The sequence below is a fragment of the Hydractinia symbiolongicarpus genome, chromosome 3, assembly GCF_029227915.1.
Source record: "Hydractinia symbiolongicarpus strain clone_291-10 chromosome 3, HSymV2.1, whole genome shotgun sequence".
In the NCBI taxonomy this organism is placed as follows: domain Eukaryota; kingdom Metazoa; phylum Cnidaria; class Hydrozoa; order Anthoathecata; family Hydractiniidae; genus Hydractinia; species Hydractinia symbiolongicarpus.
The window spans coordinates 30,659,033-30,682,807 of NC_079877.1; the positions used below are offsets into that span (position 1 = coordinate 30,659,033).

At 32.0% G+C, this 23,775-nt stretch overlaps 2 protein-coding genes across 3 annotated transcripts; one reads left to right on the forward strand and one right to left on the reverse strand.

The window, feature by feature from the left end:
* Positions 1-552: 552 nt before the first annotated feature.
* On the reverse strand, positions 553-8,247 carry LOC130636754 (heterogeneous nuclear ribonucleoprotein A0-like). 2 transcript variants are annotated; one of them, XM_057446592.1, is made up of 4 exons: positions 8,095-8,247; positions 4,680-5,341; positions 4,212-4,464; positions 553-3,835 (listed from the first exon to the last, which is right to left on the reverse strand). In XM_057446592.1, exons 2-3 carry the CDS (start codon positions 5,329-5,331, stop codon positions 4,214-4,216), a joined length of 903 nt encoding a protein of 300 aa, XP_057302575.1. In that variant the 5' UTR covers positions 5,332-5,341; positions 8,095-8,247; the 3' UTR covers positions 553-3,835; positions 4,212-4,213. The 2 variants fall into 2 exon arrangements, with proteins under 2 accessions (XP_057302575.1, XP_057302574.1); XM_057446591.1 differs by lacking the exon at positions 553-3,835 and adding an exon at positions 3,881-4,134.
* A 185-nt stretch (positions 8,248-8,432) lies between these two features.
* On the forward strand, positions 8,433-22,588 carry LOC130636752 (protein argonaute-2-like). Its single transcript, XM_057446587.1, has 21 exons — positions 8,433-8,591; positions 10,073-10,435; positions 10,509-10,577; positions 11,272-11,546; positions 11,689-11,739; positions 12,000-12,127; positions 12,388-12,650; positions 14,491-14,659; positions 14,860-15,043; positions 15,587-15,706; positions 16,164-16,188; positions 16,338-16,473; positions 17,376-17,527; positions 17,919-18,138; positions 18,234-18,327; positions 18,810-18,878; positions 18,955-19,080; positions 19,693-19,827; positions 20,511-20,609; positions 20,879-21,075; positions 21,851-22,588. Exons 1-21 carry the CDS (start codon positions 8,552-8,554, stop codon positions 21,963-21,965), a joined length of 3,030 nt encoding a protein of 1,009 aa, XP_057302570.1. The 5' UTR covers positions 8,433-8,551; the 3' UTR covers positions 21,966-22,588.
* Positions 22,589-23,775: the final 1,187 nt, after the last annotated feature.

The following is a 23,775-nucleotide window of genomic DNA, read 5'->3' on the forward strand; positions in this document are numbered from 1 at the left end:
CGGTGTCACCATTAAAAAGGAAACTATTTGGCAAAATAAAAAACTCTGACCGACTGTATTTGCTAACGGGGGTAACAACACGTTGTACCCGTGTTTTCTTTCAGCTGAAGTTGCGGGAAAGTTAAAAATATATTACACCCGAAACGGTTCAATGGATTTGCGACATACCGTATACCTACAGCGCGTGCCACGAAGTGTGATACGGTTATGGGCACAACCAGACGTTCACAATACTGGAAAGATTTTTTGCTGCGTTCCACTTTAGCGCTTACAGCAATAAAGCCTTCCCTGTGGTAAAAGCCTCCAATTTGAATATGCAACATGGTCTACCTGCGCTCAACCTTGCATTCAATGGTGGCTTAGAACCATCGTTTTGACATCAGGTCTCCCGGTTAGTTTTGAATAACAGAAAGGGACCAAAATTTGTTGGAAATAGCGGTTGTTTATTCGAGTAAAACTGGCCATCGTTGTGGAAGCATCGTCTATCACCGAAGAACAGAAAATGCGAGAACTGAACATTTACGGCCTTGTATGCAACAAGAACACAAAAACTCAATTTCTTTAGGTAAATATTCGTTTCATACAAACTATACTACAGCAGGGTAAATATATAACAACTGTACATCAGTCTTGATCGCTCACTTCTAACCGCTTCAGTCTTCAAACACTCGATACGATCGCAATAACAGCTGTAACAGCTCTGAAAACCGACCCATTGTATATTAGATTGGGTAGAAATTTATAAAATATAATTTTTTCTTGGCTTGAAATAGACAAAGATGTACACGATCACTGAAACCATTTCCACATTTCGACGAAATTTAATTTTTTTTGGATCGCCTTTTGCACACATTTTTTACAAAATCAGTTCTGTTTCTGAACAAAAGAATATTTCCGCGAACTACTGACACGCACGAATGCACAAAAATTAGTAAAAGTACAATATTTCGCGTGATTAATTTTCGCGCCATTCTGTTCCATGCAATGAACTATACGAACTATTATATACGCAACTATTCGAACACAAGGTTGATTCCCATTCGCGTAATTTTAAGGCAGGCGAAATATTCACGGTTGGAAATTTGGGAAAATTTTAATCGAAAACAAAAAACATGGCGGATATTAACAAATTACTTTACTGAAAAATAAATAAATTTTGGTTTGTTTCTTTATAAGAGTCTATAGAATATAGAATGAATAAATAGTGACCTTTAGTACAAAAAAAAAATTAACATTGATTTTTTTAAAAAATACTGTATCAATACACGTTTCCCAAATTACATGTTTTTTAAAATTTTGGAATTTTGATGTTTTGACCTTAACATCATTTTCAGCATCAGTAAATTGGTTTATGTATAAATTTTCAACTTAATCCGACATTGGAAAGTGCTGTTTTTCGACTTGTACTAAAAAGCCTTATTTTCAAGCAAAGGTTAATTAGTACAAAATTAAAAAAAACTGTTGTAGCAGGTCGTTGATGTATGAATATGAAAATTTCACGATTTATCACTTTTTGATGCGAGGATTTCGAAAATTACATAGATTTTCTTTAAAAAAATCGAGAAAGTGCTGCGGCACATCAAAGAAAATAAATTCGGGAAAGGTGTATTCCGACTTTATTAGAACTTGTTTCCCTAGCTCTTATTAAATATTCGTTCCCGTCAATTCCAGTTGTGATTACGTAATGTTTTTTAAAGCAACCAATGATGTTGAAGGGAATAAATAGTCCGCCAACCTCAAAATTAGGCGAAATGGAAAATAGAAAACATATCTATTCCAAATCTATATGCGAAATTATTAAGGCACAACCCCTCCAACTATGGATTTGAAATAACTGGAAACATTTAAGGGTCAAGCACTTACTTTTCATAGCACTTAAGCACAATAATGTGAAGCATATGTATTAGCTAGATGTTTGGAGTGGCAGAATGAAAAACCAATCAATTTGCCAACATACATTTTATAATCTCTGAAGACAAAGAAAACAGGCGTTTTTGTTTACTTTAGTAAAAAAAATTCCACCGATTAACATCCTGTATAACGCAGAGAAGCATGTAAACATTCTTTTGCTAAATGTGTTCTTTTGAACCTGTTTTTAGTGGGAATTTTGCACACCAGAAATCCATTAAATACAATATTAACCGGACACAGTTTCCTAATTAAAAATAAATGACAAAGGTTCAAGTTATTCCTGATGACTGGAATTTGATAAAATTTGCTGAGTCAGCATTCACCAATAATAAAAAACTCCAAGGAACTAATTCACTTCCCTCATCTTTCTTTTCCTTGATGCAGAAGAAGACGATTTTATTGGTTACTGTAAAGGAAAAAACTCACTTGATGAGTAGTCTCAGAAAAACCCTTATAATTTATCAATACTTTTATATTTTATGTTCTTTTGTTTCTGAATGCTTGATGAAAGACTTTTTTGATGGTGTTATTTTCGTGAGATGGTAATTTTTCAAAAAGAAAATATAATGAAATAAACACGCCAATTTTTTTTTAAAATGGCTTTTTTTTCCGAACGCGTGGTCGCAGACTTTTCGTTTTCGCACCATTATATTTAGCATAAATTAAATTAAAAAAGGTTCCCGGTTTTTTTTTCTAATAACGTCGTTATGAAATTATTTGTAATTATATATAATCATTCAAAAAAATGCATATCTTTTTCTTTCTGTCGTCATAATTCGCTAATCTGTAATTTATACAAAAAATCCGGGAACCTTTTGTGCATAATTTATTCAGCTTTTCATTACCGAAAATTTCAATGAGCCAATAGGAAGCTTTCAGAAAAAGAGATCACAAACGTAAAGGCATGTATGCGAAAATTTAATGATGGAAGTGTGAACTTTTTCTTTATGCTGAATATGCGTGCATGCGTTCAGAATTATTAATAGACAGAAAGTTAGGTTTACAAGAGACAGCTCATATGCATATTCCTTAACTTTGATTTTTTTTTAATTCGATAGTGAAAGTAAACTATCTAAAAAATATTATGATGCATATTTTTATATGGGAGTTCCATATTATGCACAATGTTTACAAAAAATATGCTCAACTCATTTTACACATATTTTTTTTAAAGGTGTGAAGGATATAACACCTCTAAAAAGGCTTTTTCTAGAAAAAAGGGATGTTCCAAATATTTTCATAGAATATAAATATGTCATTGGAAAGAAATTTTTTTTTCTGCATGTCTTGAATTTTTTGCAAAAAAACTAAAAAAAAAAATTGTTTCCTTTACAGTAACCTTAATTTGAAAACCTTTGTACAATAAAAAAAACCTGTATAAAAACGAAAATAAAAAATTAAAATAAAACCTCACACTTTTAAACGCTCCCTACAACCCCCATCCTTTCCTCCTTAAAAACTGAAAAATCAAACAAATATCCTAACTGTTTATTTTTTTTACTATTATCTCACAATGTTGTTGAAGAAAATTTTTTCAAACATAAACTTTTACGAAAAAAAGCTAAACCTTGCAACGCTTCAATAGAAATCCATATACTTTCTTCGTTTAAATAACTGAGAATTTTTTGCAATAGGTATTAATACTCACCAATCGGTCTGTTGCATTACCACTTCTGTATCGATGTAAGGGAAGTAAAAAATAGACATTCCATGAAAACCCAAATCTCCAAAAAAAGCAAGATTTGGTCGTGATGTACTTACTTCATCACATTGTTAGAAAAAGGTCACTAAAAATGAAAACCTTCTTAAAACTTGTAAAATGCAATGAAGTTTTAAGTAAACCAATTAAGGGGACTTATGAGGATAAATATTCTGCTGCATGTTTCTACTGAGTCGGTCTTCAGATAGCACATCCACATGGGACCTGTGTATTTAAATACATACAAATATCAATACAAAGACACTCTGCTACAACATACAGTAGCCCTTGTAAGGTTTTTATATTTGTTTTAAAAAAGCTACACAAAAAGATATTATCTACAGCACTTTTGATAAAAATGTTTGGGTGACCAAAAAGACTTCATTTGACAAACCCAATTTTGTTCAAAAATGATCGAATCTCTCCAATTAACAAAGCAAAACTTTAAACGAAAATTGTCCTGTTCTTTCTCCAAAGATTAAAATGCAGCTCGAATGTAATGTATGAACAATATTTGTTAAGCGCTGAAAAATAAAAAGCAAGAAGTGCAAAAAAAACAAAACAAAAGCAAACATCACGATAGAGAAATTAATTTACATACCTCTAGTATGGTGCATATCTGCCACGTCCATAAGCACCACCTCTTCCTCCTCTCCCTTGACCTTGTGGCTGGCCATAGCCTCCACCATATCCTCCATAGTAATCATAGTTATAACCATAGCCGTCCCAATCTCCATACCCATATGCTGGAGCACCACCATAACCACCATAACCCCCATAACCACCTTGTTGGCCGCCGCCTCTTTGCCCACCTGCTCCACGACCACCACCCCGTCCTCCACGACTGCCACCACCTATGTTAAAAAAGCTTTATTAAATCTAAATTCATATCTATATTTTATAGCTGTGCTATCGTGATTTTCTCGGGTTTTACTATCACCTACATTAGTATTTTATACTATCCGATGGTCTCCCCTTAGGTATTTATTTATTGTAAAATATACAGTTATCTCACATAAAATAAATACTACTACTACTGCCCTTGTTTAGGGTAAAAAAAAGATCAAACCTTCAGTTGTAGGAACAGATTTTTTTAATTCAATTCTTCTTCCTCCGTAATCGAAAGTAGCATGTTGAATAGCCATTTTATCAGCCATATCTGTACTTGACACCATTATAAACCCATAACCCTTGTTTTCCTCTAATTTGTTGCCTTGCTCATCTTTCTTTTTTATCAGTTGTATTGATTCTATTGTACCATACTTTGGATCATGGCGTGCATCGAAATACTTCTTTAATTCTTCTTCAGTACAATTAAATTTTGGCAAGTTTGCAATAAAGAGTTTTTTGGTTTTTTCATGAGCACCTGGCGATGTGTTATTCCTTGGAACTGCTCTATTGACATCCAGCACACGATTATCAAATTTTAACTCTTCTCTTTTAAGCAAGACCTCATCAACCATCTGTGATGTTTCAAAAGTAATGAAACCAAAATGACTCTTTTTCTCTGTGTCTTTTCTGATAATAACATGGTCACTGACCTTGCCATCACACATTGATTCAAAAAACGCCTTAAGTTCCTCATCTTTAGACTCTGGTGATATACCTCCAACAAACATTTTCCTCATCTCTTCTGTATCCAATATGGGTTCATGAATGTAACCTGTCTCTTGGCCCTCGACTATTTGCTCAGGTGGCACACCATTGTCTGTCTCTGCCATTTTTGATAATCTGAAATTTACAAAATATGTTATTGGTAATTTTATATGCATGTGTTCTCTCACGTTTCAAATTTTCATTGGATTAAACTAAAAATGTCTGTGTTAAAGTTGTACTACACGACATTATAAATGTAAATACACAGCAACATTCAGGCCTGACAGTAAAAGAAAACCTACTGATTCTGGTAAATTTAGGCTTATGTTTGCAGTAATAATCTCCCAGACCAAGTGTCTGGGAGATTATTACAGTCAGGAAAAACTGCTAACTTAACGGAATTAGCAAATTAGTAAAAGCTCCACAAAACATAATTATTGATTAAACCAAGATAAAGGCATAAATGCTGAGTCATCCATTAATTTCTAAAATTTTGCCGGAGCCAACTTAAAGGGATCCTGAGGTACTTTTACAAGTTCGACTTACCTGAAAGATTTTCATAAGAAATTCCCAATCACATATTCACTTTTTGTTAAAAGTTTATGTAACCCCAGATATCGTTTTTAAATACTTGTTTTTTTTGCTGCCTTGATGGCCGCTTCAATCTTCTTGTTCGTTAAAAATTTCAGACTAGCTCCAGTTCGTTTTAGTGGCACGTGACCCTATTACGTAGTATCTCAGTAGCGCTCACAAATTAATGACTTTCACTCGCTATTATTAATGACTTTCATAGTCAAAAACAATTAATATACTGTCGCAACAAAGTTAAAAAAAATCAACGTACTTCTCACATCGATCTCTGTACAAATGATTTGTTTTTTTTTTTAAAAAAATAATTGTACATGATATACTAGCCGTCTAAGCAAGAAAACAAAAAAATAATATATTAGCAGCAGGTGTGTGCATGAATTCTTTTATTTTAAGTTACTCAGTAGATGGATATATTTTTTATTAAAAAACTAGTTGTTAGCCCGTGGAAAAATCCACGGGTTCGCCCGTTCTTTTTTATACTGCATTGCGTGCGTCTTGCTACTTGCGCATCTAAGCTACCATTACCCGTATGACATATGTATACGGGTATTTTAATACAAATATTAAAAAATCAACAGAAAAGAAAACTACTTTAATTCCTCCCACGATACAGAAGGAGACAGAATTTACAGACTAATAATGTTTGTTTTCATGATATTCTTCCCATATGTAGCGCAAACATCAACGTAGTCTAGTAAACTGAACTCATCATTTTTCCCTTTTGTGATAGCGCGCTAAAATAAGCAGGGTTACAAAAGCAGGACAGACATCGAAGCGCAAAAGCAAAAAAGAGAGACAGGTATCCTGTCTAACTTGTGGCATGGTTCCAAATGGTCTTCCGTTCGAGTCTCAGTGTAATACACCAGCCAAGCATCAGAGTATCAGCATAAAGGAAAGGGGCCCGCGACTTAAATGTTCTCTATACCTTACGTTCTTCATAATAACACCGACCATTTTTAATTTTGGCATTCATAAGCTTTTTGATTTTGGTGACGCTTTGGTTCAGCCTAATGGCCTAACTTACTGAAAATCGAATTTAATTATTTTGTAGTCGCATTGAGTAAAAGAAGCTCAAACAAAACCAAAATTATTGTTATTTAAAAATTTCACAACAAAATTACGTCAGCAATTTTCTTGCCGACTTAACAGCGGTATCTTCGTATTTTACGTCAGCAATTACGTCGGCAGTGCCGAATGCAGACGCTAATTTTAAGGGCTGTTTCATAACTTTTTATGGGCCTATAGTCACACCTCCATATTTTATTTGCCTTATAAAATATATCCTTTTGAAGTAAAAACCATACACAAATGTGTGACATGTTGAATAATCAGTAACTTTCACAACCTGAGTCTCAAATAAAAGTCTTTTGAAATAAAAATCATACACAACTTGCGTCTCAAATAAAAAGTATGTTAAAATAAAAATCATGCACATTTTATTTTTCGTTTTATTTGCTTGGCTATATGAGAACATATGCAGAATTATTTCTATTTTTTTTAAAAAAATAATCGTTTGTAAAGAACTTTATGCAGAATTATTTTAATTTTTTTTAAAAAAATTGTTCGTAAAGAGCTTTCGTTTCACTTTGCCGCGCAAAGGTACATGTTTTGGCTATGCAGTTAGTAATAATTAAAGCGCTACTGAAATAATACGTAACAAGGTCACATGCCACTAAAAAAGACTGGAGCTAGAATGAAAATTTTTGACGAGGAAGGTCAAAGATAACCAAGATGGTGGTCGAGCGACGAAAAAATAAATATTTAAAAAGCTATATCTGGAGTTACATGAAATTTTAACAAAAAGTAAATATATCATTTCTCATGCAAATCTTTCAGATGAGTCCAATTTGTAAAAGTACGTTGGTATCCCTTTAAGTAAACAACTATTGACTCTAACACCAGATATGTGACGTCCACCTAAAAGAAATCTGATTTCGTAAATTTCATCATTCTTTTAATGTCATCTTTAAAATTTACGATGCTTAAACAGCCGAAAGCTCAAGTGATTTTTTTCAAAATTCAGAGCTCAAAATAACAACCACACAATCTGCCATTAATTGTGGATACCCTAAGAAGATCGATATCGATTAAAAGTATGGTAATTTAAGCAAATACATGTTGCGTTTTTAATAATCCTGTATCAGCTATAACTATTCTGTAGCAGGCCAGCTATCAGTTCCCACACTGACTGTTACAAGATAGGGTAAACTGGTAACGTCTGCCTTGGGTAATACTTTATTATGCTGACTTGAAGTGTATTGTACAGTAAAACAGAAATACAAGTATCGTTTCCTTACCAAAATTGATGTGGAGCGTGTGTAGTAGGTGAATGCAGTCAGAGCGCAAACAAAAGAGAGATGGATGTTCGAAATTGCTCGAGCATGATCTGTGGCGTGGTGACTAGCGCTCTTAGGTCTTGCTTACTCAAAATTAATTTTGTGTGTTTACAAGCATCTTCACAAAATTCAGCGAGTTGTCACGTGATTGAACTTACGGCTCTTCTTCTTTGGTATTATAATTCACGCGCATTGTTAAAATTATTTAACCAAATGTGAATTTTTTAAATTACAATAAAAATAAGTATTGCTATAAAATAATAAGCAGTCAGGAGGAGTGGCATTTATTTATCTCGATAACCTGTACCGAAACAAATATTTTTTCGTTATTTTCTCGGAATTATGTTTCGTCGCAACAAAACAAAAAAAAAGGGAAACTGCGCAGGACCAGCGGCGACCTTTTAAAGGGAAGAAGAATATGGGGAAAGGTAGAGGTCGAGGACGTGGTCGTGGTAAAGGTACAAAATTTCACTTACATATATATGGCTGACGAATTATTTAACAGATTTTTGTATTGGCTAAATGTCTCAAAATTCGTAGCTAAATGTCCAGAAATTTTCCTTTAACGGTAGCAGGTATTTAGATAGATAGCTAGATGTGCATAGTTTACATGGCTAGCCTCACAAATATCGAGGGATATACCCTGTCTATTATTTCCTGGAGGGGCCATGGCTTAGATGGAGAGTCCTAGAGTATTTAATGCTTTTTTTGAGCTACTCATACCCAATTAGAGCCTGCGCTCCGTACAACATAACACTTCTTACACAGGCCTCATACAACCTACCTTTTACCTCAATTGACAGGACTCCTGCTAGTCAACAAAGGAAGTAACTCTCTGAACTTTTTCCAAGCAGAACCTATCCTGCAAGTAACACTTCTACCAATACCCCATTCACTGCCCAACATATCACCTAAGTAACAGAAGTTCTCAACTATATAAAGATCAGAAAGGTCAAGATTTTTATCCTAACGATTGAGATGTATAAACGTTCAGGAAAGTAGGATAGACCATCCTGACAGCAACATTATTGGTACCCATTGCACGTAATGAACAGTCCACACTTTTAGGCGTCCTAAGTCCAGCGTAGCAGTGGAGAGTGTTACAACAAGTTTATTCTGCCTTTTCTTGAGGTTGTAAAACAAGAAGACAAAACTAGCTGCTTCTTTCCGTACTTCGCATAGCCTTTTATATTTCTTTCTCAGTTTTAAACTTTAATTTAAAAATTATTTTTGTCAAAACAATGCTTAAAAATCACACATGATCAGTTATCAACTGAAATCTTTCAATGAAACGTTTAAAAACTCCTTTACAAGGAAGAATTATTTCAATGACTGTCTTTGATTGACTTCTTTGCACGTTCAAAACCTATTTTTTCTTTTGACTCAGTTCTATGGTAGAGAGTTTTGTTTGTGCAATGGCAGGCATTTGTCTCACCAGCAAGATTACTAAAAACAAAACTACCCAACTTGTCACTTAGTGGTGATCAGAGATAGCTATGTATACGACGGAACAAAAGTCAAGCAGTTTGAATAAACATTAATAAAACAAATTAGAACAGAAATCAGGCCCATTGTCAGACATCATAAGTAAACCTGGATTTGACGTTATATTGGAACATAACAAATTGTGTATGTCTGTAACATAAGTCACATTCACATTCGTATTTTGTTTCCTTTTCTTGGTCCTGTTTTTGGGAGTGATTTACATACACTTGAACTTGTGTATAATAGTTATAAAATATTCTGTTGATTGTTTTAGTTCATAAGGTACAGAAGATTTATGTCTCAAAAACAACTTTAACCTTTGCCTCAAAATTCTGTGATGTACTGATTTTATAAAATGTAAAAATTTATATATTTTCTTATTAACTTAGTATAATTTTTTAAATTGACTTTTTACAAATTCGAACTTTTTATTAAGAACTACATTTCTCAATAGGAAATCTGCAACAGCAACAACAAAGACAGCAACAGCAGCAACAACCACAACAACCACAGAAACAGCAACAGCAACATGTGTCATCTGCTACTAAAAAGGGAATTGATGAAGAGAAAGAAGCACAGTTTCAAGACATTGTGTTACAAAATAATCCTTCTCAAATTTCTGAAGAACCTAAGCCTACGGAAGAAGCCTTACCAACTGCACCTAAATCTTGTCCAATCAAACCTGAATCATCACCTATTGAACCTAAGAAAAATGTTAAGCCTGGAGCAGAAACAGTTAAAATTGATAAGGAAAATGACCCACACAAATCTAAAAGTAAGACAGTGGGTCGTGGGAGAGGATGCAATGCATCTACAGGTAAACCTCAAAATCTCTTATTTTAATCTTTGAATCATTGTTCTCTCATTTTGCTTTCTTTGGTTTATTGTAGGATTCTCACCTGGGCAAACAATAGTAATAGGGTCCTCCATCTCACCGACATCAAATTCAAATAGAAAAGGTTTGTTTTTGTATCATGTAATTACAAGTTGATAAGGCCCATGGAAAAATCCACTAAGCCAAAAGAACAATAGAAAAAATAGGCAGTTTTAGTTGTTTTGCTGACGTCAACAGTGCATATACAAAAAAATTATCAAAATTTGTTTATCCGCTTGAAACGCTGATGAAAAAAATGCATTGCACCATGTGCTCACCACGGATGAGAGAATAACTTTATAAGAAAATTCTAAACCCATTGCTTTTATGGTAATGATCTTAAAATGCTGATCGAACTTTTGACAAATGGTTACAGAAATATTGTGTTTTAAAAGTTTTTTCCTGACATCAACCCAAGGCTTACCTAATTTGGTCCCAGATGTCCCTAATTTGGTCCCAGATGTCCCTAATTACCTGCGCATTGAAAAATAACTGATGTCACAACTTCGTTTCCAATTTATTTAGCCTCAAATTTATATGTGCATTGGAATGGTTTCATTAGAGTAATTTTAAGCTATTAAGTAAAATTCATGTTTTCGACGTTGTGACGTTTAATTCACCAATTAACATTTAAGACGAACGCAGTCTTCATTATTGCTATATACATAATTATTATTTGGGAAGTGGATATTAGTGTATTAAAAATTCCACCCTAATTTTTCCTGGGCTTCTATATTTCAAAATATATCGTTTTTTAAAGGCATTTTATTTTGTTATAGATTTTCCAATTCCAAAGAGACCAGATTTTGGAACAGCAGGTCGTAAAATTATGTTAACAGCAAATTTTTTTGCCATTAAATTTCCTGACACCGACATCCATCATTATGATGTGACAATTACGGAAGGAAGTTCTGTTGACAAAACTCCAAAAGAAATGAATCGTCGTTTAATTGAACAAATGGCTTATTCAAATCGGAAACTATTTGGTGTAAGACCAGTGTTTGATGGAAAGAAGAATTTGTATTCAAAAAACCCTTTACCATTTCAGGGTCAAGTGAGTTTAATATTAGTAGAATCTTATTTTTTTTTATTATTATTATATCAATTTTTTTTATCTTAAAGTAATCTTTTTGAAATCAAATTTATGATGGGAAGAAAAATATGTATTATGCCTGTTTTTATTGACAAATATTTAGAAAGATTTTATTGTCGAAGAAACTGAGAACGAGAGAACGCGAACATTTAAGGTAAAGCAGATTTATTATGACATTTTGTATAAAATAAAAATAGAAAATCAGTCAGAAAATAGACATTACTAAATATTCATGTCTTTAAATTAAAATTTAAAAATGTGTAAAAGAAGATCAATTGTAAATAGTATATCTTATTCATTCACCTTATTTTTCCTTATATGTTTCCTACCAGTGACATCAAAATTTTTTGGGGCAGAAATAACTGTACATATGGCATTATTTTTGTATTACTATTACACTTTAACATAATTTAGATATCATTAAAATGGGCTGGTCAGGTCAACTTACTGTCGTTGAAAAAGGCTGTTGATGCTAAAGGTGAAGTAACTCAAGATGCGATTCAAGCACTGGATTTGGTTCTTCGACATGCTGCAACATTAAGGTTTATGTTGTTATATTTTTTCTTCCATAAGTATGCCTATCAATAAGACAAAAGCACGCATTGATAAATTCGTTTGCACAAGCAATCTAAAAATATAAAAGTTACGAAGAAAAATTCAAGTGAAGTAACAAATTTCCTCTGCTGTGTACAGCGGCACTAGAGAAATACACTGCCTAAAGCTTATGAAAATTTCTGCAACAAATCATGTTGGTAGATAGAATTAAAAAAACATAACCTTTTTATGTGTTGTTTATTTGTAGGTACATACCTATCGGATCAAAATTTTTTACAGACACTGGTGCTGTAAATATTGGGCTTGGTCGAGAAGTATGGCATGGATACCATCAAAGTGTTCGACCATCGAGATGGAAATTATTGATTAATATGGATACTTCAGCTACAACCTTCTATCGCGAGGTTCAAGTTATTGAGTTCTTGTATGATATTACAGAATATGATTGTACTCAAAGCATGCAAGATCTAAGAGATGCAGATAGAAAGAAGTTCAGTAAAGAAATTAAGGGTTAGTTATCTTTTACACTTAATACAATTAACCTTTATTTACTCCATAAAAATAAGAAATAAACTTTTTTAGTAGCACTAGATTGTGCATTGCCGTAATATTACAATTTCCTCTACATGATTTTGGAGAAAGCGTAACTTTGCCATAAATTGCAGTTATTGTTGTTTGTTACATACAAAAGTTAAACTGAAAAAATGACACTTCAATCTTCATATATTATACTAGTGGATAAAGCCTGTGGAAAAAAAGCGTCAAAAGAAATTTGATGACGTCAGCAACCCATCTGAAAAAAAAAATTAGAACCTTGTTTTTACGTTGCCTCTATTGTGCGGAGTTTAAAGCGCTGATCAAGAATATGTATGTTATCACGTGCTTTTGATGAATGGTTAATGAGATATAAGGGTTTAAAAATTTTGCTGACGTCAGCAGTCCCTAATAAAAGTACAAAAAATGTTTCTTTTGAAATTTGTATACCTGTTGCCTTCATCTTATAGATCTTGAAACGCTGATCAAGAAAATGTATAGCATCATGTACTTTTGACAAACGATTACGGAAATATTGTAGTTTAAAGTTTTTTTGATGACGTGATAAACCTGTGCATTCCGGAACGGATTTGGGGACCTAGGTTTGAAAAATTTACCCAAATTGGTCCCAGGTGGTCCCTAGTTACACACGTGGTGAAAAAACATTGACATCACCACCTTGTTTTCAAGTTATTTGGCCTCAAAGTTTTAATTGCACTGTAATGGCTTCATCAATTTATTATGGGATATTGTTGTTAAAGTAGTGTTATTTACGTCGTGCCATAACGTCAGAAAAATTAACATATTAGACATGCATTTTTCGGCAACATCAAAGGAAAATGAACACATCCACTTTGCCTGTTACAGAGACACAGAACTGGCGTATTATTATATAGACAAGTCGATAAGGCCCGTGGAGAAATCCACTTAGGCCGAGGGACAATGGTAAAATAGGTTGTTTTGGATTTTTTGATGACGTCAGCAGTGCAGATACAAAAAATAATATTTGGAGAAGTTTAGTTTTCGTTGACTGTAATGTGTAGAGTTTGAAACGCTGATCAAAATAATGTATAGGATCATATATTTTTCAAGGAACACCCAAGGAGAAATAAGGGTTTAAAAAGTTTGCTGACGACAGCATTGGCTCGTCAAAACTCAAATTTTTTTTTAAGAAATTTGTACACCTGTTGCCTTCATCATATAGATCTTAAAACGCCGATTAAGAAAATGTATAGGATCATGTATCTTTGACAAACGGTTGCAAAGATATTGGGATTTAAAGGTTTTTGATGACGTCATCAACCCGTCTATTCCGAAACGGATTCGGGGAAGCAGGTTTAAAAACTTACCCAAATTGGTCCCAGGTGGTCCCTAGTTACCCACGCGGTGAAAAATCATTGACGTCACCACCTTGTTTCCAAGTTATTTGGCCTCAAAGTTTTAAGTGCACTGTAATGGCCTCCTTAACTTAATATAGGATATTGACGTTAAAGTAGTGTTATTGACGTCGCGCCGTAACGTCAGAAAATTTAACATATTAGACATGCATTTTTCGGTTACTTCAAAGGAAATTTCGGTAACATCAAAGGAAAATGAACACATCAACTTTGCCTGTCACAGAGACACGGAACTGGCGTATTATTATATAGATGTGATACATTGCACCGTAGAAAACCAGATAACTATTGATACTAAAACCATAAAATAATTAAGAAACCTAGACTAGCCCTTTGTTTAATATTTTTATTAAAAAATATATAAATTGAAGGGGATTAAATGCAGCTACAAAATGAAACTAACTTTGTTTTAATTGCAGGGTTGAAGATTGAAATTACATACATGGGTAAACAGAAACGAAAGTATCGGGTTAATAGTTTGACTAGGTTTTCAGCTAGTAAGCAAACCTTCCCATGTGAAAAAAATGGAAAGCAAGTCCAGGTTTCTGTTAAAGACTATTTCCAGACTGAAAAAGCTGTTACTTTGAAGTAAGAACATGTTTTTGTTGTTAATTACATTGTGTGGTTTCACAAAAAAAGGTGTTGCAGTAGGTGTTTCTTTATTGTCATCAATTTTATAACCTTTTCTTGGTAGCATAATTAATTGTTTTATTTAAAATTAACTTATATTCCCTTTAATGGACCTTTTGTTTTGTGATTTTTAAACTCTGACTTCTGTTTTTTTTTAGATATCCTTCACTTCCCTGCCTCCATGTTGGTGATCCAAAGAAAAATATCTACATCCCAATGGAATGTTGCAAAATTGTGAAGGGACAACAATGTAAAAAGAAGCTCAATGAAGATTTAGTAGCAAAGATGATTAAAATCACTGCAAAGAGACCTCATGAAAGAAAGAATACAATAATGCAAAAGGTTCATATAACGTTGTTGAGTTATAAAGAACAAATCCTCTTATAAGCATCCTCTTTTTAAAGGCTTCTTTTTATAACTGCCTTGCTCCAATAAGAATCCTGAGTTAAAAAAATTAAGTGTCTTCCTTTTTTATTCACATCCCTTGCAGATTTTGACAAGCATGTCTTTTGCATAGTGGGAAATGCAGATGCAACTATCAAACTTTGTCAAGTGTAGGGAATTTATACTGTACAAAGGATGAAAAAAATATTATCTTAATGTATGATTTTCTTGAAGCCCTTTTGGTAGATAAATTATTCGCATAAAGTTACTAAAATATGGTCACACTTAAGTTGCGTTTAAATACACTATGAGTTATTCAATATATTATTCCTCTCTGTTGAGTTTGTTATGTCCAAGCTTCAGTCATCACCCATTCTATTTAAAAGTGAAACTTTACTGCATGATAATTATGTACAAGTTTAATTTTCACACTTAATAGAGGATTTTCTGGGGCATAAATGTATAGAAGTGATTCACAAAATTAACAACTGTCCTTCCTAGGTCAATGATGCTAACTTTCAGAATGATCCTTATTTGAAAGGGTTTGGCATATCTGTTAATCCGGAAATGGAAAAGGTTGAAGCAAGAGTACTACCAACACCTGGCATTGTTTACGACAATGTAAGTAAAAGCATCAACACCTTGCTTGGACCATGTTGCGAGAGGTGTGCGATATAAAAACTTTTGTCTTTTGTCGTCTTTTGGTAAATAAAACTAAAAAAAATAAATATAATCATTGGCAAAAACGGAATATTATTTTAAGTACTGATATTCATGACCCATTGTCAGCGTTGTTTGCTTTTTAATGTCAAATATCGTTATCAGCAGCCCTTCAACTTTTTATAATATAATTTGCTTTAAATATTATGTCTTATATGAAATGGGCTGCTTGCTTAATATTTGTCAGAAAACTATAGAAATTTATTTTCTATAAGTTCTTTATGCTGGATAAATCACACATTTTACAAATGCACCCCAAATTAATATAATATATAATGATGTGATGATAATAACTCATATTCTAGCGGGAGTTAAAAATTGGATTTTTAGTAGCTACGGCATCTTCTTATATTTTCAGAATAAAAAGATGGTGCCATCTGGAGGTATGTATGTTTTTTAAGAAATAAAATGTCTAAGTTTCAAATTTTTTGTTGTATTTAGTCATTGTAAACCTTAGCACAAGTAATTGCAACTTTTTGATGCTAGGAATGCTAATTGTTTGACAACATTTAACATTTTTTAAACATTATAGGAGCATGGAATATGAAAGGTATTAGATTGTATCGTGGAGCTAAAATAAATTGTTGGGGTCTTGTAGTTTACAGTTTCGGAAGACCTATGCAAGAAAATGCTATATTAAAGTTTCAAGATGAGTTAATACGAACAGCGTAAGTATAATAAAAATCAGATAAAAACTTTCATGACTTTTAATTTTGCACTTTAATCTTAAGGAATCATAAATAAAACAAGATAAGTATAATTGTAAAGATATAATGTTATTTTAAAGTCAATGTTCTTTTAAAGTGAACAAGACGTATGATATACGTAAACAACCTCGCGAATAAAGTTTACAAAAAGCTGTCAATCAGATTGTGATTTCTGTTACGAAGTTAGACACGACATATTATGCTATTCAGATAGGCTATAATATTTGTTACGCACTATGCAGTTATTTTTTCAAAATTGATATGTGATATCTTTTTGAACGGAAAACACTTCGAAGGTGAATCCCAGAAGAACAATGCAGAAAGCTGATGGTTGATAAGTCTTCGTTTCTCTCTTACTTAATGTCGTGGAAATTTTGCAAACTACTTTCCAGGCATTTGGGAGACCTTAAGTCTGCCTACATTCACTTTTGTAAACTTTGGTAGAGACACTTTTACTTTACCAGTTAGTTAAAAAATGATTTTGAACACTTATCTTATATAACAGCAAAAAAAAAAATAAAAATAATTACCAAGATGAGATTCGAACACACGACTACTCCTGTTTCGGTGCTCAGAGAGGCAAAAATTTCCATTCTTGTGGGACACATTTGCGTTTTAATACAAGCTCACAAGCTTGTAACTAACAGAGTATTTTTATTTCTTTGTTAATGTTTGTTTTTTTATTTTATTCTTTCAGACTTTAAATTTTTTCTCTCACGAGCAAAAAAATGCTGTATGTAAACCAAAATATAAATATAAGCCTTATGTAAACCAAAAATAACTAAGGAACTGACTTTCAGACAGAAAATTCTGGACACCCATTCACCATCATGTATTACATAATAATTATAAAAAATTTGTAGTTCATCTATGGGTTTGACTATTGGGAAGCCATCATATCAACGAATGGCAGATACTCGAGATTTGCCTGAAGTTATTGTGACAGAAGCTTTTCAAAAAGACAACAATATGGAGTTACTAGTGGTTATTCTACCTGGAAAAACACCTTTTTATGGTAAAGAATTCATTTTATAATGATTGGAATATGTTAAACAAACAATTATTTGAATGGTGGTATTAAAACTAGCTTTTGGGCATGGTGATTTTTTTCACAATTATTTAATTAAAATTACTTCGTCATATTGTTATTGGAAGACATTTGCTTATGAAATGATGTAATACAATGTTTTAATCAAGTTATGATGTTTAGCTGAGAAGGTTATATCCTCTAAGGGTGTATACCTCTGTTACATTTTATGGTGTCAGCCAGCTAGTATAGTAGATAAAATGCTTTCTGCAGATTGATGTAGTTGTAAAATGTATCATGTAGCAATTCTAGGTTCAGAAAAAAGCCCATCACTAAATGTACTCATGAAATTTTTTTATGAATCTTCCTTCCATGATAGGTGATTTGAAAAGAATTTGTGAAACAGAAAATGGTCATACCAGTATAAAAGTTGATAGCATTAAAAAACGCTTAGAAGAAAAAGGCTTATGTACACAGTGCATTCAAGTGAAAAATGCATTAAAATGCAATCCAATGACATTGGCACAGTTGTGTTTAAAAATAAATGCTAAGATGGGTGGAGTAAATAATGCGATTGATGTTCAAAACAAACTGACGAGGTATGAAAAATATAAATTTAAATATATATCATACAGCTGACTGCAGTTTGATTTTTTGTATTTATTAAGTATTACTTAAATTTTGGATTTTCCAGGCCTGTCAAAGTTTTTTGTGAACCAGTTATATTTCTTGGTGCTGATGTTACCCATCCTGCAGCTGGAGATAAAGAAAGTCCATCAATTGCTGCTGTAAGCTATTTTAAAGTTCTGTACTAAATCTTGCTGCTTTTAAGCATAGGTTTAAGTTGATTTTGTCAACAGGATGTGTTTTCTACCAACACTATTACACTTATATAGCTCTAGAGCTAAGATTTTTTTGTCATTTTTTTGTGATATAGTGTCCTACTCATTGTTGTCTCTCTTGAAATTTATGGCGGACACCATCAATAGCAAACCCTCATTTCTTTACAAATCCATCTATGTAACCTGTCTCCATTATTTGATTAGTTTTTCAAGTTCTACATGATAAAAAGAACATGTTTAAATTTTTTTTTTAAGCATAAAGTCATCAAAACTACAAAACCTCATTATTATTTCCTTTGATTACCTACATAAATGGATTCTTCCACAAGGCTTATTAGCTAATATTTGTGATGATGAATAAATTCTAGCAATGAAGGATGAAGCCACATTAATTTTTTTCTATATTTCTACTTATATTTATACTCTAGGTTGTTGGAAGTGTGGATTTATTTCCAATAAGATATGCTGTCTCTGTTCGCATACAAAAGCATCGCGTAGTAAGTTCTTGTTTTTAAAGCTTAAAGTAGTTATTTTTATTTATGGATTGTGTATATTGCAATATTCTATTTCTAGGAAGTTATCGAAGATTTAGAGAACATAACAAAAGAGTTATTGGTGCAATTTTATCGAGCTTGTAAGGCAAAACCTGCAAAAATTATAATGTTCAGAGATGGAGTATCGGAAGGACAGTTTCAACAGGTACAAATTCTAAAATGCAATGCTACTTTAAACTTTAAAAGGAAATTGTGGTGCTTTAGTTGTATTAAATGATATCACCGGATGTATTACATCAGATTTAAAGTTTTGAAACCTTTTGAAAATTTTACAAGTTGATCTTTTTTGATTTCAGACATTTCCTTGTTAAGGTAAATAAGTTGAAATCACGCCACAAAAATTCCCCATATTGTACACAATTGCTAAACAAATAAGGGGGCGAATAAATAGTGGAAAATTAAAACATTTACTCTGCAAAAAATTGTTCAAATAACAAAAAAATCCCAATATATTTTAAAACATTTACAAATCTAACTTACATTGGCACTACTTTAGAATTTCAGATTAAATAGTCATCAAATAAATATTGTTCTAATCTTAACACTTTTAGCTCGTTTTGAATTATTTTGGAATAACAATTCGCTCCGTATGTTTTTACCAAACATTTTTTGGGTCTTTTTCTCTAAGGAACTTTAGCTACTTAGGCAAAAATCTTTGGACTAAATGCATAAATTCAATTGTTTATAAAAAGTTCATAACATGTATATTTGTAATTTTTAACAGGTCATGTTGAATGTTTATTGCTTGCACTTTTAGGTGTTGATGTACGAGATGACAGCAATACAAAAAGCTTGTATTTCTCTCGAAAAGGGGTACAAACCTGCAATCACTTTTATCATTGTTCAAAAAAGACACCATGCTCGGTTTTTTGTTGAAAATCCTAAAGATGCCGTAAGTAATTTACCATGACTACGTTAAGGAATTTGTGCGATAAGAAATTTTTGCGGAAATTAACCTTAAGAAATTTTTCAATAGTTCCCAAATTTCTTCCGCAAAATAAATTAAAATTCCCATTTGTGAATGTAAATTCTACAAAAATTTTTCTAAAGTAATTATTTTAATTAAACTAAAATAGCTTTCTGACCTATTTTTTAAAACTCGAAAAGTTAAAGACTGAATATATATATTAAAAAAATTCAAAAATGTCCACATTTTCTATGTGCCTTTCAGTTTCAACTCGTGAAATTCACAATTTTTGGACACCACTTTAATTTGTGCATCATGTTAATTTACAGTTTTTTTAGTTTTTTAGGTGTCTGTTATCGAAACTGGGAATATAGGGTTTAAATTAGCAAACCAATATGTCAGCATTGTTTTTTAAGAGGAAAATTGTTTAATTTGTAAATTTGCTATTTTTCTTCTTTTCTTTTTTTTACCCGAGTGCTTCTATTATAAACTGGAACAGTCTTACAATTATATTTTATTTGCAAAGTAAACTCCTGTTTAAGTACGAATTAAAAAAGAAATCTAGAAACCACTGTTGAAATAGCGTAAAGTTTTTACTTGTACTACCCTCTCTATGTTTTACAACACAGAAAGCAAAAGTGAAAGGGAAAGCTATACTTTGTATTTAGGATCGTAGTGGCAACTGCCCTCCTGGTACCACAATCGACAAGAATGTTTGTCATCCATCTGAATTTGATTACTATCAGTATAGTCATTCTGGAATACAGGTGCGTTTATAATACCAGGGTGTTTCTTCAGATGCTTAGATTCATCCAAAAATTGTAGAAATTCTATTAAATTTTTGTATTTATTTGAGTCTTTGTGAATTCCTATTAAGATGAGTCTATAGAGGAGTACTAAATTATTATAAGCGACTAAGTTATGAATTAATGCAACCTATGGCTTTGTAGTAACATTAAGGAAAGTAGAAGTTATTTTGTCTCCATCTGTTTTTGATGTAATGAAATCTTCTTTCTTTGTTCTTGTTTGCATGCAGGGTACAAGTCGTCCAACTCACTATCACGTTCTTTGGGATGATAATGACTTTACTGCTGATGAACTACAAGCATTGTCATTCATGTTGTGTCATTTGTATGTTAGATGTACTAGAAGTGTTTCTATTCCTGCTCCAGCTTATTACGCACATCATGTGGCTTTTCGAGCTAGATATCACTTGCAAAGGGAGCTCGGAAGGTTTGATATCAATTTGCTTTATATTTTACATTTACTAAAATTTGAAAATGCACCCTTGACACGTCCAAAATTACTGGTTATTACTGAAAGAAAGGTGGCATTACAAATTTTGCAGCATAAATAGACTTTTTTCCATATACTGCATTTTCCGTTATAGCGTAAAAAGCTCTCAAGTATTTTTGTTGTATAGGCAATTGGATAAAATCTCAAATTTTATTAAAGTTGGCATGCACTAACAGAAAGTCTTGTAAAATGGAAACAAGCCTTAAGTTTTTAAATGCGAATATTTTGAGAACAAAAGAGCGTTTTAAAGGATTTAAGTAAGATTTAAGTGAGCGGATGTCATTCCAGTTACAATAAACAACGCCTGTGTCACAAAAATGTTTCTTAAACTGAATGTTTTTTGTTAAACAGGAAAGTTCCATTATTCTATCTGGCTGTTTTTAGTATTGTATTTCCATTCCGCAATATCAAAATGATTCAGGAACTAATAGCTGTTGACAAGTAGGTCAACCCCACTTGGTATGATAACTGTGCATCAACAAGGATCTGGTTTTAATAGAGCCACAAAAGAATTGCTTGTTAAATATTAAATACAGTGCATAAATGCCTTTACATGAATGTGTGTTTAAAACTTCGCTGTCACATGAAATGAATTTTTTGTTTCATGTTTTAAAAATTGACTAGCAGGTAGCTTTTCGTCCTATTGAAGTAAAGGAATTTGTGATTGTACTTAAATTATAATATAAATCCATGCAACTGTATTTTATTATAGTGCTTCATCTGACAGCAGTGATTCTGGAGACGTAGTAGATAAAACGAAACTTTTGAACATCAAGGAAATTGTCAAGCCGCATCGTAGATTATTAAGCATGATGTACTTTGTGTAGGGGTGATCTGTTACATTTATTTTGTCTTACTTTCAATGGGCAATTTTAAATGTAACTATAATTAAAGCTTAGATTTATAATGCTTGATTTCCATATCAAATTATTTTACTGGCATTTTTGTCCTAAATAACTTTATCTTTGAGTTGCATGTTCAATGAATGTTTTATGGGTTTTTACTTCTCAAAAATTAAAAAATATATACTGAATATTGCCTATTTCTAATTATGACAAATAAAATCAATTTATTTTACAGAGTATATATTATTTTATTAAATTTTAATATTATGAATTATCTTTTTCTTTTATATGTAAATATATATTTTAAATGATAATTTTCCATGTTTATTATTGCTGAGCATGTTCTCCTGTGTGGTGTGTGTGTAACCTGTATCTTATACCTTAAAGAAAGTTATTTTTTTGTTTGTGTATTTATGGAAAAAAAAACACACTTTTTATAGTAACATAAAATAAGACTTTGCACTCAAAATTAATTTTTGTGAAAACTAATTCTTACAGGTCAGAAGGTCTTCATGCAGAAATGACTTTTTCTTCTATTTGGGAATCAGAATTTAATGTTTCAAAATCATTCTGTAAGCTAACCAATCAATAATGGCTGTACTGAAGTAATTTGACACATTTTTAATTTTGATACTGTCATTTATTCGTAATGAATACTCAATTAGTTGGGATATAGAAATAGTCATAGAACAGAAGTCTTTTTTTTATTTTTCTTGTCCTATTCATTTTCGTCTTGCATAGTTTATATACTCATAATAAGATGTCCAATTGTTATTATTCAAGCATAGCAAAGCATACCTGAAAGTTGAACAGAAATCAGAAATAAAGTGAAGAATTTATAAATAGTTAGATTAAACATTAAGAGATTTATTTTTTAAAAACAAAAAAACTATTATTAAATTGAGGGAAACCAAAGTTTTTGCTCTGCTTTTAGAAAAAGTGGTTATGTGTAATAACTTCTGGTTGGTGTAAATATAGCCTAAAGTAGTTAAAGGGTAGGTTAATACTTAATTGGTGTGTTTCTTTTAAAGGTTTTATTGTGCCCTGGTTTTTTTCATTGTGTGTTTTTAAGAAAAGCTGTATCATCTGGTTTAGCTCTGTTTTTCCAAAAGCTTTCTTATCATGGTCTAGTTTCACTTTGTGTCTTTTCTGAAAGCTGTTGCACCATGAAACAGTTATTACCAGTTTGTGTGTATTGACTTTCTTTAGTTTGTTTCTATTAGTGCAGTTTTCTCTGAAGTTGCTTTACTACCTGGTTTCTATGTGTGTGTTTTTAAGTTGAATAATAACGGATTTCAGAGAAAAAGTTTGCATTTTTTAAGTGAAACATGTTTCAACGTATGCCATCATCAGTCTACATAAAGGTTGGTCAAATAACACATTAACAATACATTTGTAATTACAAAATGTTTATTGTATTTTTAATAATTTATTTTACGACCATCTTTCATGTAGTAAAATTTAAAAATCATGAAATAAGATATTGGGAAACATGTATTACTAAAAAAAGTTTTTTTTTACTTAAAATTATTATTCAACATGTGCTGTTTTAATCATTTAAATAACAATTAGTTCTACCAAGCAACATGAAAAACACAGTTGCTATACAATCTGATTTGCTTTTTTCTGTTCTGTATTTTATCGTTTAGTGTTCTATTCACGTGTTTGGAATGTTTAATTTGTTGGCTTTTCAATTATCTTTTGTTTACCTTTCATAAAAGGATGTTATCTGTCTTTTGTGGTTTATAAATTATTTAAGATTTTTTAATGTCTTTCATATCATTGGCTATGA

Bases quoted from the DNA above. Each gene is read 5' to 3' on its own strand.
- LOC130636754 (XM_057446592.1), bottom strand. From the start codon at position 5,331: ATGGCAGAGACAGACAATGGTGTGCCACCTGAGCAAATAGTCGAGGGC. The intron at 4,465-4,679 runs GTTTGATCTTTT...TTTTTAACATAG, and splicing joins ATCTGTTCCTACAACTGAAG to GTGGTGGCAGTCGTGGAGGA.
- LOC130636752 (XM_057446587.1), top strand. From the start codon at position 8,552: ATGGGGAAAGGTAGAGGTCGAGGACGTGGTCGTGGTAAAG. The intron at 10,578-11,271 runs GTTTGTTTTTGT...ATTTTGTTATAG, and splicing joins ATCAAATTCAAATAGAAAAG to ATTTTCCAATTCCAAAGAGA. The intron at 12,651-14,490 runs GTTAGTTATCTT...TTTTAATTGCAG, and splicing joins GTTCAGTAAAGAAATTAAGG to GGTTGAAGATTGAAATTACA.